Below are 13263 nucleotides of genomic sequence, written 5' to 3'. Positions count from 1 at the left end.
CTCATCCCAAGAGCTAGCTTGTAAGGTAAGAGAACTCAAAGTCTATATAAACCCTATACCATCATCTTATGTTTCCGATATAATATTCCAAGTCTCATATCTTACAACTGGATCTTAACATATTACTGTTTGTTTTCCAGAATTATTTGAGTATCATTCATGCACACTACGGCTATAACCAGGATCCTTACGGACCTGGTTATCAGTCATCAGATCTCTAACAACCTGGGCATCATCCCATCTTCCCAAAGAAGAATACATGTTGGCAAGAAGCACATAAGAGGCAGAGTTTTGCGGGTCCAGTCGATAGAGTTGCTCAGCTGCTCTTTTTGCTAAGCTCAAGTTAGCATGAATACGGCATGAGCTTAGCACAACCTCCCATATAACTGCATCATCTTTAGACGGCATAGTATCTAGAATGACTTCTACTTCATGGAACCGCCCTGCTCGGCTCAGACAGTCTATGATGCAAGTATAATGATCCAACTTTGGCACCACTCCAAATTTTTGCAGAATTGAATTGAATATTTCAACCCCTTCATCAACCAATGCCGAGTGGCTACAAGCAGTCAAAACAGCAACAAAAGTAATATCATCAGGTTTCTCACCAGATGAAATCATGTCCTTATAAAGGCAAACAGCCTCATCACCACATCCATTTTGTGCATAACCGTGTATCATTTCATTCCAAGTAACAGTATTTTTACTGGGCATCATATCGAAAAAACATTTGGCACCACCTACGTCCCCACATTTAAAATACATTTCTATAAGAGAACTCCCCACAAATATGTCATCTACATAACCATCTTTTATGATCTGAGCATGAATCTGCTGTCCTTGAAATAAGGAAGAAAGTTTTGCGCAAGAGCTCACTATGGTAGCAAAAGAAAACTCGGAAGGAAAGAAGCCAAATTGTCGCATCTGCTTAAAGAAAGACAAAGCATCTTGTTCAAGAGAATTGATTGAGAACCCTGCTATCATTGAGTTCCAACAAACAACATCTAGTTCAGGCAGTTTACTGAATACAAACCTAGACAACTCCATTTTCCCACATTTTGAGTACACATTTATAAGGCTACTGGCAACGTACACATCATCATAAAATCCAAACTTTTGAGAGGCTGCATGAACCTGTTTTCCAGCCTCAATAAGTCCTAATTCAGCACATGAACTTAGAATAATGGCCAAAGTAGTCCGATCAGGATGTTGGCTTTGAAACTGCATTTTTCTAAACAGTTTAACTGCCTCTTTGTGATCTGCATTCTGGTTATAGCATGAGAGTATAGCATTCCATGAAGTCAAACTTGGACAAGGCATGCAGTCGAATATTTGACGCCCAGCTTTAACATCCCCAGACTTGACACATGCCGCCAGCATATTAATATAAGTAACATCATCTGGTTCATATCCATCACACTGCATTATCTGAAAATACTCTACAGCTTTCTCACTGTTGCATCTGTTCCCATACCCAGCTATCATTATATTCCAAGAAACAACACTATGCTGATTCAAATTGACAAAAACCTTTTCAGCACTATCCATGTCCCCAATTTTTGCATACATATCAAGCATCGAATTGTTTAAATGGAGGTCTCTCTCAAATCCCAGTTTAACTGAGAGTGTGTGTATTTGTTTTCCTAGTGCGTTAGTTGAAAAGCCATGACTGTGATCACAGGAACCAATTTCGACTTCCCCAAATCCTCCTTTTGCACAGACACCCAATATGCTCGACAATGAGACAGAATCTATACGAATCCCTTTTCTCAACATGAGTCTAAACATTTCTGAAGCTTCCTTGACTTGATTTGTTTGTGCTAATCCACCCATCATTGTAGTAAAAGTAACCTCATTAGGCTCAGGAATGTCCCCAAAAACACGAACTGCATCTCCATTAAGCCCACACTTAGCATACATGCACAACAGAGCATTAACTACATATATATTACCATCAAGACCAAACTTGACCACAAGCCCATGATTTCTCCTACCACAATCCGCATCCAATAAAGCACTACACGCACTAAAAACGGTAGCCAATGTTATATGGGAGGGTTTAACTCCATCTAGCATCACGGAATCATAGGTATCCAATGCCTGGCGTTCATACCCAGATCGTACCATGGTGCTAATTATGGTGTTCAATGACACAGTGTTCCTTTCAGGCATTTGCAGGAACAAACGACACGCATGTTGCAAATTGCTGGTTTTGCAATAAGCAGCCAAGATGGCGTTCCAGGAAAAGATGTTCCTGTCGGGTATTTTAGCGAACACGTTATAGGCAGTGCCAATATCATCGCACTTGGAATACAACTCGATGAGATGGTTTGAGATAAAGGTGTCTGAGAAAATGGCCAGACGGAAGATTCGAGCGTGAACAACCTTACCGGCTAACTTAGCTTTATTGCTGATGCACCACTGCACTATATTTGCCAAATTCGATTTGATTTCCATCAAAATACCCCCCCTGCAAACTTCGGAATATCAGGGGTTAGCTTAATAACTATTTGGACCAAGACAGCCTTATAATTCATCCTTTTTACATAATACAGAGAAACTAAACTTTAATCTAAGAGGGGTATATTGGATTAGGATTTTAAAAGATTTTTTTCAGATAAATTTTTTTACAGATTTTAAATGACATTTTAGAATTGGAGAGACTTTATAGACTTTCTTAAAAGATTTTTTTTACAATCAAGATTTCATAGGATTGGATTTTAAAGGATTTTAATAGAATTCATAAGATTTGAAGGGACAATATGGATTTATAAGATTTTAAAAAATCATATGAATTTTTAACAAACATTCAAAATTACAAGAGTCAATACAAAAGGGAAATGTTATACTTACAACCTATTTTTGTTTACAATATTTTACAATCATATCTTAACCGTTGATTTCTGTCAATCAATGGTTATCATTCATTACAAATTAAATATTAATTAATAAGTTTGATTTGCGAAAATAATAACCACTGATTAACGGAAATCAACGGTTAAGATATTGTTGTAAAAGGTTGTAGACAAAAATAGGTTGTAAATATAATCTTCGCCTTAAAAAAAATAACAAAGAAATACAATGAAATTAATAAAAAAGTAAAACCAAATATAATTTTCTCAATCAGTAAAACATAATGGGGAAGGATATACTTACCACAAAAAAAGTTTACAACCTTTACAACTAACTTAATCACCATTGATTTTCGTCAATCTAACGGTTATAATTTATTGAAAATATTAGGTCGTATTTATTAATTTCCAATAAATTATAACTGTTAGATTGAAGGAAATCAATGGTGATTAAGTTGGTTGTAAAAGTGGTAAAAAATTTTGGTGGTAAGTATATCCTGCCCCAAACATTAATATAATTTTTAACAAACATTCAGAATTTTTAAACAACAACTTTTCACATATCTAATGGGTTAAAAATCTTCTTCTTCATTTGGTATCAAAGCTATGTATATATGATTACAAGACCCAATTTTTTTAATTATAGAAATAATTCTAAATTTGCAAATAGAACCTGAAGTTCATGATAAAATTTCGTTTGGAATTTTTTGCAATTGATCTTGAAAACCTTGGAGTTTTTGAAATTTTCTAACCATATATCATATGCATATTTTCATTGAATATTAAGAAAATTTTGAATCTAAAATTTTGGGTTTAATTACATGAAAGTTTAAAAAATTTCTCAATTTTTTTTCAATCGATACATTGAAACTTTAAATTGCTTTGGGGCTTTTGAGAAACAAGCTTTTAGTTATCTATTGACAATAAAATTGTTTGAAATCGTTTCCTATAGTGAAGGAATTTCGTTCATGAATGTATTGTTACGAAATATAGGGTTCATATTATGAAAGTTTCAATCTTTCTTTAAATTGATATTGTTTTATTGATGTAAAACAAAAATAATACGAAAGTTTCCCTGTTATTTTTTCACTGTTTTATGTTGTTTTTAATACAAAAAGCATATTTTTGTGCCAAGAAAAATCTCGACTCATAGCTTGAAAAATCACTTTTTAAAATTTCGAAATGTCTCAAAAATGGCTCAAAAATATGTTATTTTTGAAATAGATTATATTAAAATCTAGTTGGTTTGTTGTTTCTGGGTTATTTTGTGATGAAAATCGCTAAAAAATATGCTATTTTTTTTTAGTTTTGACGAAGCTCCTATGGCGAAACCCATTTCGAGCGGTCAACCTACCAAAGGAAGAAGAAAACACTGCAATAGAAGAATCTCAAGAAATCCTAGGAGTTGGGGTGAGATTGTAAGAGAGGTGTAACACCCCGTGTATACCCGGTTGGTTAACATATCATCGTATTAAGCTGCGCTTAATTAAAAATGCGGAATATCTTTTTCTTTTCAATTATGACGTCATTATACTTAGCCAAGTTGATTACTTAATTAATTTCATAAGATATCGCCTGTATGTAAATTGCAAAAAGACATCTAACTGGAAAACCTCATAATATAGATAAAGTGAGTATCTATGTCACGGATCTACTACACATAGTCCGGACAATATCCTGAGACATTATTACAACTCCAAATTAAACAAGACAATAAACAAGTCTACGTGGCATGGACAATCCCCATGCTCAACAAATCAACAGCATAACCAACAAAGTCTCAACATATAAATCTATAAACTGAAGCTAAAAGCATAAGACAGTAAACAGGATCCAACATCCAATCATAACAGCATATCAGCAAAGCAGCATAAACATGCAACATCTATCAGCTAAACTCTGGTCTCCTGCCACTAGAGGTCTCAACCCCCGCATTACTTGAACCTGAAATAAGCATTCCCCAAACGTTGGGTGAGATCTCTAAACCAGAAATCTCAGTAAGACAAGGGGTCCTCAAGGATCTTCCACCCCAAGCTCACTTACATGTGCAATAGAATTTCTAAAGACAGTAATTCAATATAAGTTCTCAAAACTACGCAGTGCAACAAATATTCATACCATGTGTGTTATAACTATTCTACTGGCCAGAGAAATACATGAATACGTCTATTACCCACACGTAGTACAAGGAACACCGCTTGCACCTCACCCACAGCCTCACCATCTTGTATGTACCACATACTCAGGCTTACCGTATAGGTGGAACACCACATGCATATCATAAAGGCACTCACATATAACAGCTCAACAACATTTCCAAAACATCAAAAGTATGTAACACAACATGCATATAACCATACCCCCATGGGACATGGTGGAACCACAACATGGCTAAACCGAGGACACGAAAGCTTACCTTGCAAGCTCACTATCCAATGCCAAGAGTCCACACAGCTCAAGTCCAACACACAGCAGATCACAATCTGATAGGACCAGCAAGCATATCACCATTCATAGCTCATAAGCATAAACATAAAGACTACGTTTTCCTCTTACGATTTATGTCTTAAGGCTTCACACAAAGCCATAAGCCCTTAACCACTTGGTTCTGACTTAGTTCAGTTAAAACAGAATTTCAACTTCAACAATGCAGCTACTGTATGAATAGTGCAGCTACTGTTCTTCGAAATCCCAGAATATCCGGATATATGTCGGGGGCATATCCCAATATCCAGATCCCCATATCCGGATATCAATATCCGGATATCATATCCGGATAATTCGCGACAGAATGCAGATTCTGCATTTCGCGAAGTATCACTTCCAAGGTTCCATTTTTAAGCCATTCCAACGTCCAAGCATGCATCTTTATACATTTTTAGGTTCATGTTAAGGTTAGTTACCTGTTTAACCCATTAACATACCAAGACTTCATCTTTAAAGCACAAAACACATGATCAAGGTTGGTGACACTTATCCAAGCTTAAGAACAGAGGAAAGAGTGCTCTTGGAGCTCACCAACAGCTCCTTAAGATTCTGACTTTGACACAAAACGAAAATAACACACCAAGGTGGTTCCTTTCTTCACAAAGAAAGCTCCATGAAGCTCCACAAAGCCAAGGTAAAGGCCCCTACCTCACCAACAAGGAACACAACCCAGCCACACTCCCTCATAGCAGCTGGATGCTCAGAAAAAGGAGTCTCACTCACTCACAAGGCTACTCCACGCAACCACAAGGTGTTTTGATGATGAAACTACCAAGAAAAGTGGTCACTTGGTTAAGGTTTACCAAGAACAAGGAGGAGATGGCAATGGAGCAGAAGGGAGAGGGCTGATCAGCCACAAGGTCACGTAGCAAATCTGAGTGTCTAGGGTTTTGTGCCTTATTAAGCCTATATATAATCACGTAGCAAATCTGAGTGTCTAGGGTTTTGTGCCTTAATAAGCCTATATATAATCACTTAAGCATTTAACACACAGTATTAACTTTAATTGCTACGCTTAGCATTTTAATCCCAAACTTAGGATTCTTAACCAACTCAATTTTACAAGAATTATCATTTTTTCTTATATTTTTCATAACCAGTATCAGTTCCTGGCATCAGTTCTCATTATTTTAACTTGAAACTCGTTTTACAAGTCCTATATATTATTCTAGGAATTATCATGCACTTATTATAATTTTCCAGGATACTTTTTTGGTATGCATTTATACCGACTAGCAGAACCGGTATCTGCGCTTTTCATCAGAAAAGCAACTTTCAACATTACTACTCACTTACTATAATTATTAAAGCCTCATAATAATTATTAGGGTCAATTATGAAATTATCTCATAATTATCTAATTAATTTCTTTAATTAGCGGTGCAGGTTCTTACAAGAGACATCTTATTTATATTTTTCACTAAAAAATCTCATGAAATCATCACCAATAGAAAATCCATTAAAATCGTCGGATTTTTGAATACCATGACATTGTGATTCCATTGTTTAAAATCCTGATTGATTACCAACGGATTTGGACGGATTCTATAATAATTCTTTAAAATCCTAATCGAATACCACATGATTTTTTTCAATCTATTAAAATCCTAATTGAATACCAACGAATTTTTTTGTCCAAAAACAATCCATTAAAATCCTTTGAAATCTCAATCCAATACACCTCCTAAGTTTCTATTATATAATTTTTTTATTTTTACGAGATATCTCACGCTATTTGGGGGCAATGCTAATTCTGACGTGGAATAGCATTTATAAGTTATAGCTTTCAATTCAAGTATTTGTAATTATTTAGGAGTGAAAAAGTTACATGTACATTATTAAAAAAAAAAAACTTCTTCTTATACTGTAAGTAATTTCGTATTTATACTTTTTAATTCAAATATTTATAACCTTTTAAATTTGTTAATAAAAATGAATTTCTCTTATATTTTATGTTTCCCACGTTTAGTTAGTTTTTAACATAATTCGTTGTCACGTAAAAATTTACATGAAAAAGTTTTTCAAATTCATGTTGATAAGAATTTACATGAAAAAGTTATGCTTTTGCATGATAACCTGCAACACGATATTGAAGACATTAATCTTCTTTTGGATTATATATTTTATTTAGTGTCATATATTCAGTACATATATATTATTCGTGTTCTGTTAACCGCATCATATGCGGACCATCTTATTTTCTTAAATGCCACATCAATAGTGTTATTTCTCAATCTGTCGCGGGAGCAAGTTCATTGGGCAATGTAGCGAACTTGGTGTGCTGATGTGTCACGTTTCTGATGAACACCAAAGTCACTGATGTCAGTAGCGAATTCTGGAGCATTAAATGCTGAGTGGACAAATTTGCTGCCATAGTCAGCGAACTAGATATAGATATAACAGGTGTCTCACATGCACATAGTTCGCTGAGGGACCTGACAAACTATATGCCTTTATGACAATTTGCTTGTTCTTTTTGTTGCACGGATTCTGAGGAAAAACAAATATATTTCTTATTGAATCATGCTATTCTTTGAGATGTGTGCAACTAATAATGGCGTGAATTGAGTGGAACTAATAAATAATTTTATTTTTTTTATTTTTTTATTTTACCAAAACTTGAGGAAGCAGATTTTAAATTTTAAAACACAGATTTTACCAAAACTTGTTATGGATTGACCAAAACAAAGGCTGCATATATTTTTCTTGTATTAAAAAAAAAAAAAAACCCAAAACAAAAATAAACCAGAAAATAGTAATGATCAGATTTCAAAATATGTTTCACGTGCTTAACATATTCAAGCGAAAGTTGCACACATCTCAAAGAATAGCATGACTCAATGAGAAATATAATTGTTTTTTTCTAAATCCGTGCAACAAAAAGAACAAGCAAATTGTCATGATGTAAAATTCTAGAAGGCACATAGTTCGTCGTGCCCTTGAGGAGCGAACTATGTGCATGTGACACACCTATCACCCCTACTTCGTTGCCTGTGACAGTGAATTTGTTCACCGTATAAACATTAATTGCTTCAGAGTTCGCTATTGACACCAGTGACCTTAATGTTCACCAGAAAGGTAACACATCATCATACCAAATTCACTATACTACTCAGCAAACTTTCTCGCGTGAAAGATTGAGAAATAATATTATTAACGTGACATTTAAGAAAATAAGATGGGAAACAGTGAGACTTTGGTCACTGTTCCATAATATATGCTGACCACTTTAAGATTTTAAGATTATTCATAATGTGTCAACTATATTTGTGTTAAACCAAATCAAATAAAAACATAATTTGCTTGGAACCGACATTTTGATAAAAGTTTATTTTCATTTTTCACACAAGTCTGAGAACATGAAATAGGACTACAAAAGCATGGTTCTGGAGAGAATACAAGAATACAAGTTAAAATGCATGGTGGATGTTTCAATCCAGCTTGTGCTGACTCAACTGGCCAGAGAAGGTAAGCGGAGTGTGTGTGTTTCTAGGAGACGTTCCCTCTAACATAGGTCTCCCCATACCCACAACTTCAAGGGGTTTGCCAGTCCCAACATAAGAAGAAGTTCTTCTCGTCCCTTGGGGAGAAATGAGAAGCCGAAATGCCCAGTTGAGAACATTTGGAGCAAACACCCTATATAGTAGGAATACATCATACCAGCTTGGATACTTCACATATGCATCTCCTCTACATGCCCCAGATACAATCAACCTTGCAAATTCCTCTACTGGTCCACCATTCACATGAACCTAAATGAACAATCAAAAATCAAACCAGTATCAAGAATTCAACAACATGATTGTACATTTCAAGTATCCATCCAACATTTTATATGAATAGCAAAGGGAAATATATATTTACAAACTATACTATGTCTGATCAGTCATATTTTAGTCAAAAGTGTATGATCGGCGGTCAGACTTAGTGTAATTTGTAAAAAAAAAATTATAAACGAATCCTTCCCTTAAATTGTTGCCATTTGCAAGTATCATTATTGACTAATACCATTACTCAAGTCCTCTTTGGTTAAACGAAATCATCATGTAGCATGGACTTACTTCTCTTTCTTCCTTCCACTGCATCTCTGCACCCTCCTCTAGCATGAACTTGCCCCTCGTCATTTCACTTCCAATCCAACCATGTGTCGCTATCGTTACTCCAACCTCGTCTTTCAATTCAAATCTCAGCGTCTCATAGAAGTTCACTAATGCTGCCTTTGCAGCCTTACACATGAAGAGAATAGAGAATCAGAAACCAATAGAACAACAGAAAAGTTGAATTGACAAAAAAAGACTTGCTTAGATTGGACTAAATGCAAGTTTAGCATATTCTTAAATTATTATGTTTATGTGGGATTTTGTTCCTTGACATATTTTTGGTATAAAATAAGCGGTTTTGCATGTATTTCCTCATTTTTCTGTTAATTGATTTTTTGCCCGCCTCATCAGCAATTCTCTGCTTGTATTTTGTAAACTAAATTGATTAACTAAGCAGAAAAAAGAGCCAGATATCTGGACCTTCAGAACTAAATAATTTTTATAAAGAAAACAGAGAATGTTAACTTCATGCATATGTACTTACAGCATATAAACTCATCCTTGGCAAGGGTAACCAACTTTCAACTGAAGCATTGATAATAACACGACCATTGCTTTGATGAAGGTAAGGAAGAGCCACCAATGTTGGATAAACATTCCCCCAAAAATTAATATCCTGAGAATTAAAAAAAAAAAGTTTAAGAATAATTGGCAAATTAGAATTCCATGAGAATTGAAATTTCAATTTGGAAAAATTTCAATTCTTACCAGGAGAACCGGGAAAACTGATGTGTCTGTAACTTCTTCAAAGTAGAATGTATGTCCCAAACTGACTGTATTCACTAGATGATCCACTGCACTCACGAAAGACAGAAACAAAAACACAAGCAAGACACCATGGGAAAAATGAGTAATAAGAATGTAGAGATGCAAATTATCCTTTCCTTTTCATTGTTTGAAGTGTTACAATGATAATTTAAATGTGCAATCAAATTAATGATTACAATATAAACTCAGGACCATTAATTAATATGCAATAAGAAGAATGGATGATGATGATGATGTGAAAGGTGCTGGATTTAAGTGGAAAATGGAACATACCACGGCCATAGACATTTATGGTTTCATTGACGAATCTCCTACAGTCATCTTCCTTCACAACATCTGCTGCCATAATCATCACATGCCTTGCACCCATTCGCCTAGCATTCTCAGCAATCCCTCTTAACCTGTGCTCTCTGCGTGCCACCAACATTAAATTTGCTCTCCTCATTGCATATTCATATGCAATTTGCTGCAATTCCAAATCAGACATATAAGAAAACTCACTAGTCATAATTACATTTATTAGAAAAGAAAATGAAATCAATTAGAAAGAGGAATAATGGGGACTAGCCTCTCCTATGCCAGAAGATGCTCCAGTGATTATGACCACTTTATTATCCATATTCTCACCATATAAACTGTTATAGAGCCACTCACAAGCATTGAGAAAACAAAGTGCTGGCCATGAGAAAGCCAACGTGATCAAACTGGCTGGAGGTACTAACAAATTAAGCAAAAAATTCAGAAATTCCATTGCTTCAAAAGAAGGTTCAATGATAAGCTGGAGAGGAAAAAACTGGATTTGATTTTGAATTAGTTCAGTTTAAGTGTGATGGAAGAGAGACATAGATAAAAGAGAAAAGAGGGTATATGTGGGTTTGACATGTAGTGGTTGGGTTGAAGTTGAACACTAATATTAATTACATGCAATTGGAGAAACAAGTGTGAGCACACGTGGATGTGGAAAGAGCTCATATTGCGACGAATGGAACATTGGTTTGGATTTTGCTGCAGCCTGCATGAATTCTCTGCGCTGCCTACATCCACTTGCTATGTTGTGAAATGGAATCCACTGTGAAGAGACACCTGCACTGAGCCTCAGACTGCTAAGTTATTTTAGATTTATCTATTGTTCTCCCATTTTTCGAAAATTTCTTTACTACTATTTTCTTTTATCTTACTTAATACATTTATTTGAGGAGTTTAGTTACGTTAACAATTATATGATGTGACCAAATGTGGTATCAAGCATTAAAAGGAAAGGAAAAGACATGTTCTCTTCGAGAGAGGTTTAAATATTTTCATTTCTGATTTGCTCATTTCAAATTAGTTCTATAGCCGACTAAAAGAATTGAAACTTATGAAAATATCAGGAAGAGCCAACTCGTCTCAAAGATATAATTAAGATTGGATTAACTAAAAAATAATTATATGATGTGTCAAACTAATTAAATAATATCATAAGATATCATGTAAGTATAACATGTTTTTTATTACATCACATTGGAATTAATTTTATAATGAAAAACTAAAATAAGTAAATAAACTTTGGACAGGGTTTAATGAAAACTAGTCCAACCGAAACTTTTATTGGGAACAGTGATCAAAATGTCAATTTTTGACAAATTTTTTATCTAAATACCACGCGAGCAGTACTTTTTACTAGACTGACACGTGAGAGTAATTCGCTATGACTGGTAGCAAATTACGTTCGTCAATGATTTTATGACACGTGACACACTTTCGCAGGAAAAAGTTGACGTGTCATAATTCGCTATCACTGGTAGCGAATTTGGTCTGCAATATGATCACGTGTCACGAAATTATTGGTCACGAAATTCGCTATTAGTGATAGCGAATTATGACACGTGGCAATCTGGTAAAAATATTGTTCGCGTGACATTTCGATAAATTTTTTAGCAAAAAGTGACATTTTGGTCACTGTTCCCTTTTATTGACCAAATGAACTGGTCTAACGAACCAAACCAATTAAAATGGCCCTGATAATATCAATGCAAATTCCCTTTCCACTAACCACCAACTTAGAGTCTGTTTAGATCCTCTCTTTTTTAAGCTAGAAGTTACTTATAGATTAAAGCTAAAAGCTATTTGGTAATTACATAAAAATTTTAGCTTAAATTTTTTTAAAAGCACATATTTCACGAAAATGATCTCTCCCTTTATCTTTGTAACTCTTCGTTTAAAAAAAAACACACAATTTAAGAAAAGCATATAAGAGCTTAAAAAAAGATCCTCCTAAGAGTTTTTAGCTTTCAACTTTTTTCTTCATTATAAAAAAAGGAGTTTTTCATTATAAAAGCTTTTTCCAAAACATTTTTGACTTAGCTTATGCTTGTTTCTAGCTTAAAAAAAAGATGATCCAAAGAGACACTTCATGCTTCTTTGGTTTGGCATCGAATTCATTTTTGTTTTCAAAATTATATCGATTATAAGATGAAGTTTAAGAGCATGTTTTACCCATTTTTTAAGTTAAAATCTACGTTTAGTCAAAGTTAAAAAAAATTTAAAAAATAAAGTTAAAAATTATTTGATTATTATATAAAGTTGTTCTTGACGAATTTTTACCAAAAAATAAATAAATTATTCTTGACAATTTCAAAAAAGATGAAATGAAATAATTTATTATTAAGATGAATTATTAAGTAAAGAATAAAATTTATAAATATAAATCTAGAATTAAGGTAAAACTGTAAAATAAATATAAGAGCAACTAATTATTATAATAATCATAATTGAAATTTTATCAATTATGACTATTAATATTAACGTTTCTCATATAATAATCGTAATTTTTATATAAATATTTTTAATTTTAAAATTGATTATATTAATGTTAATTTATGAAAATCTAAATTTGAATTATTTATATGAAATATTTATGTATTTGTTTATTTGACTTGATGATGAGTAAGAAAACTGTTTTTCCAGCGATTATGAAGATGGGTGATGGCGGGAAAAAGATAAGGATGAATCTGGAACACTCAATTATAGCCCTTCATTACACCCCCAAACCCCGCAAATCTCTCTTCTCTCTTTCC

At 33.9% G+C, this 13263-nt stretch overlaps 2 protein-coding genes across 2 annotated transcripts; both read right to left on the bottom strand.

The window, feature by feature from the left end:
- LOC133316435 (pentatricopeptide repeat-containing protein At4g20770) lies at positions 1–2457 on the bottom strand. Its single transcript, XM_061518183.1, has one exon. The coding sequence runs from the start codon at positions 2455–2457 to the stop codon at positions 154–156; it is 2304 nt and encodes a 767-aa protein (XP_061374167.1). The 3' UTR covers positions 1–153.
- Positions 2458–8770: 6313 nt separating this feature from the next.
- On the bottom strand, positions 8771–10958 carry LOC133316441 (11-beta-hydroxysteroid dehydrogenase B). Its single transcript, XM_061518190.1, has 6 exons — positions 10776–10958; positions 10481–10673; positions 10148–10233; positions 9924–10055; positions 9401–9565; positions 8771–9091 (listed from the first exon to the last, which is right to left on the bottom strand). Exons 1-6 carry the CDS (start codon positions 10956–10958, stop codon positions 8771–8773), a joined length of 1080 nt encoding a protein of 359 aa, XP_061374174.1.
- Between the last annotated feature and the right edge of the window lie 2305 nt (positions 10959–13263).

Source organism: Gastrolobium bilobum, unplaced genomic scaffold (genome assembly GCF_033153095.1).
Source record: "Gastrolobium bilobum isolate Gb01-03AN ecotype WA unplaced genomic scaffold, APGP_CSIRO_Gbil_v1 utg19495, whole genome shotgun sequence".
Lineage (NCBI taxonomy): Eukaryota > Viridiplantae > Streptophyta > Magnoliopsida > Fabales > Fabaceae > Gastrolobium > Gastrolobium bilobum.
The sequence above is the reverse complement of the archived record's forward strand: the minus strand, read 5'-3'. Positions and strand labels throughout refer to the sequence as shown.

What these genes read in the sequence shown, in the direction of transcription:
- LOC133316435 (XM_061518183.1), bottom strand. Translation starts at nt 2,457, where the DNA reads ATGGAAATCAAATCGAATTTGGCAAATATAGTGCAGTGGTGCATCAGC.
- LOC133316441 (XM_061518190.1), bottom strand. Translation starts at nt 10,958, where the DNA reads ATGGAATTTCTGAATTTTTTGCTTAATTTGTTAGTACCTCCAGCCAGT. An exon ending in CAGTTTTCCCGGTTCTCCTG is followed by an intron (nt 10,056 to 10,147) that starts GTAAGAATTGAA and finishes TTTAATTCTCAG; the next exon opens with GATATTAATTTTTGGGGGAA. An exon ending in AGTGGAAGGAAGAAAGAGAA is followed by an intron (nt 9,092 to 9,400) that starts GTAAGTCCATGC and finishes TTGTTCATTTAG; the next exon opens with GTTCATGTGAATGGTGGACC.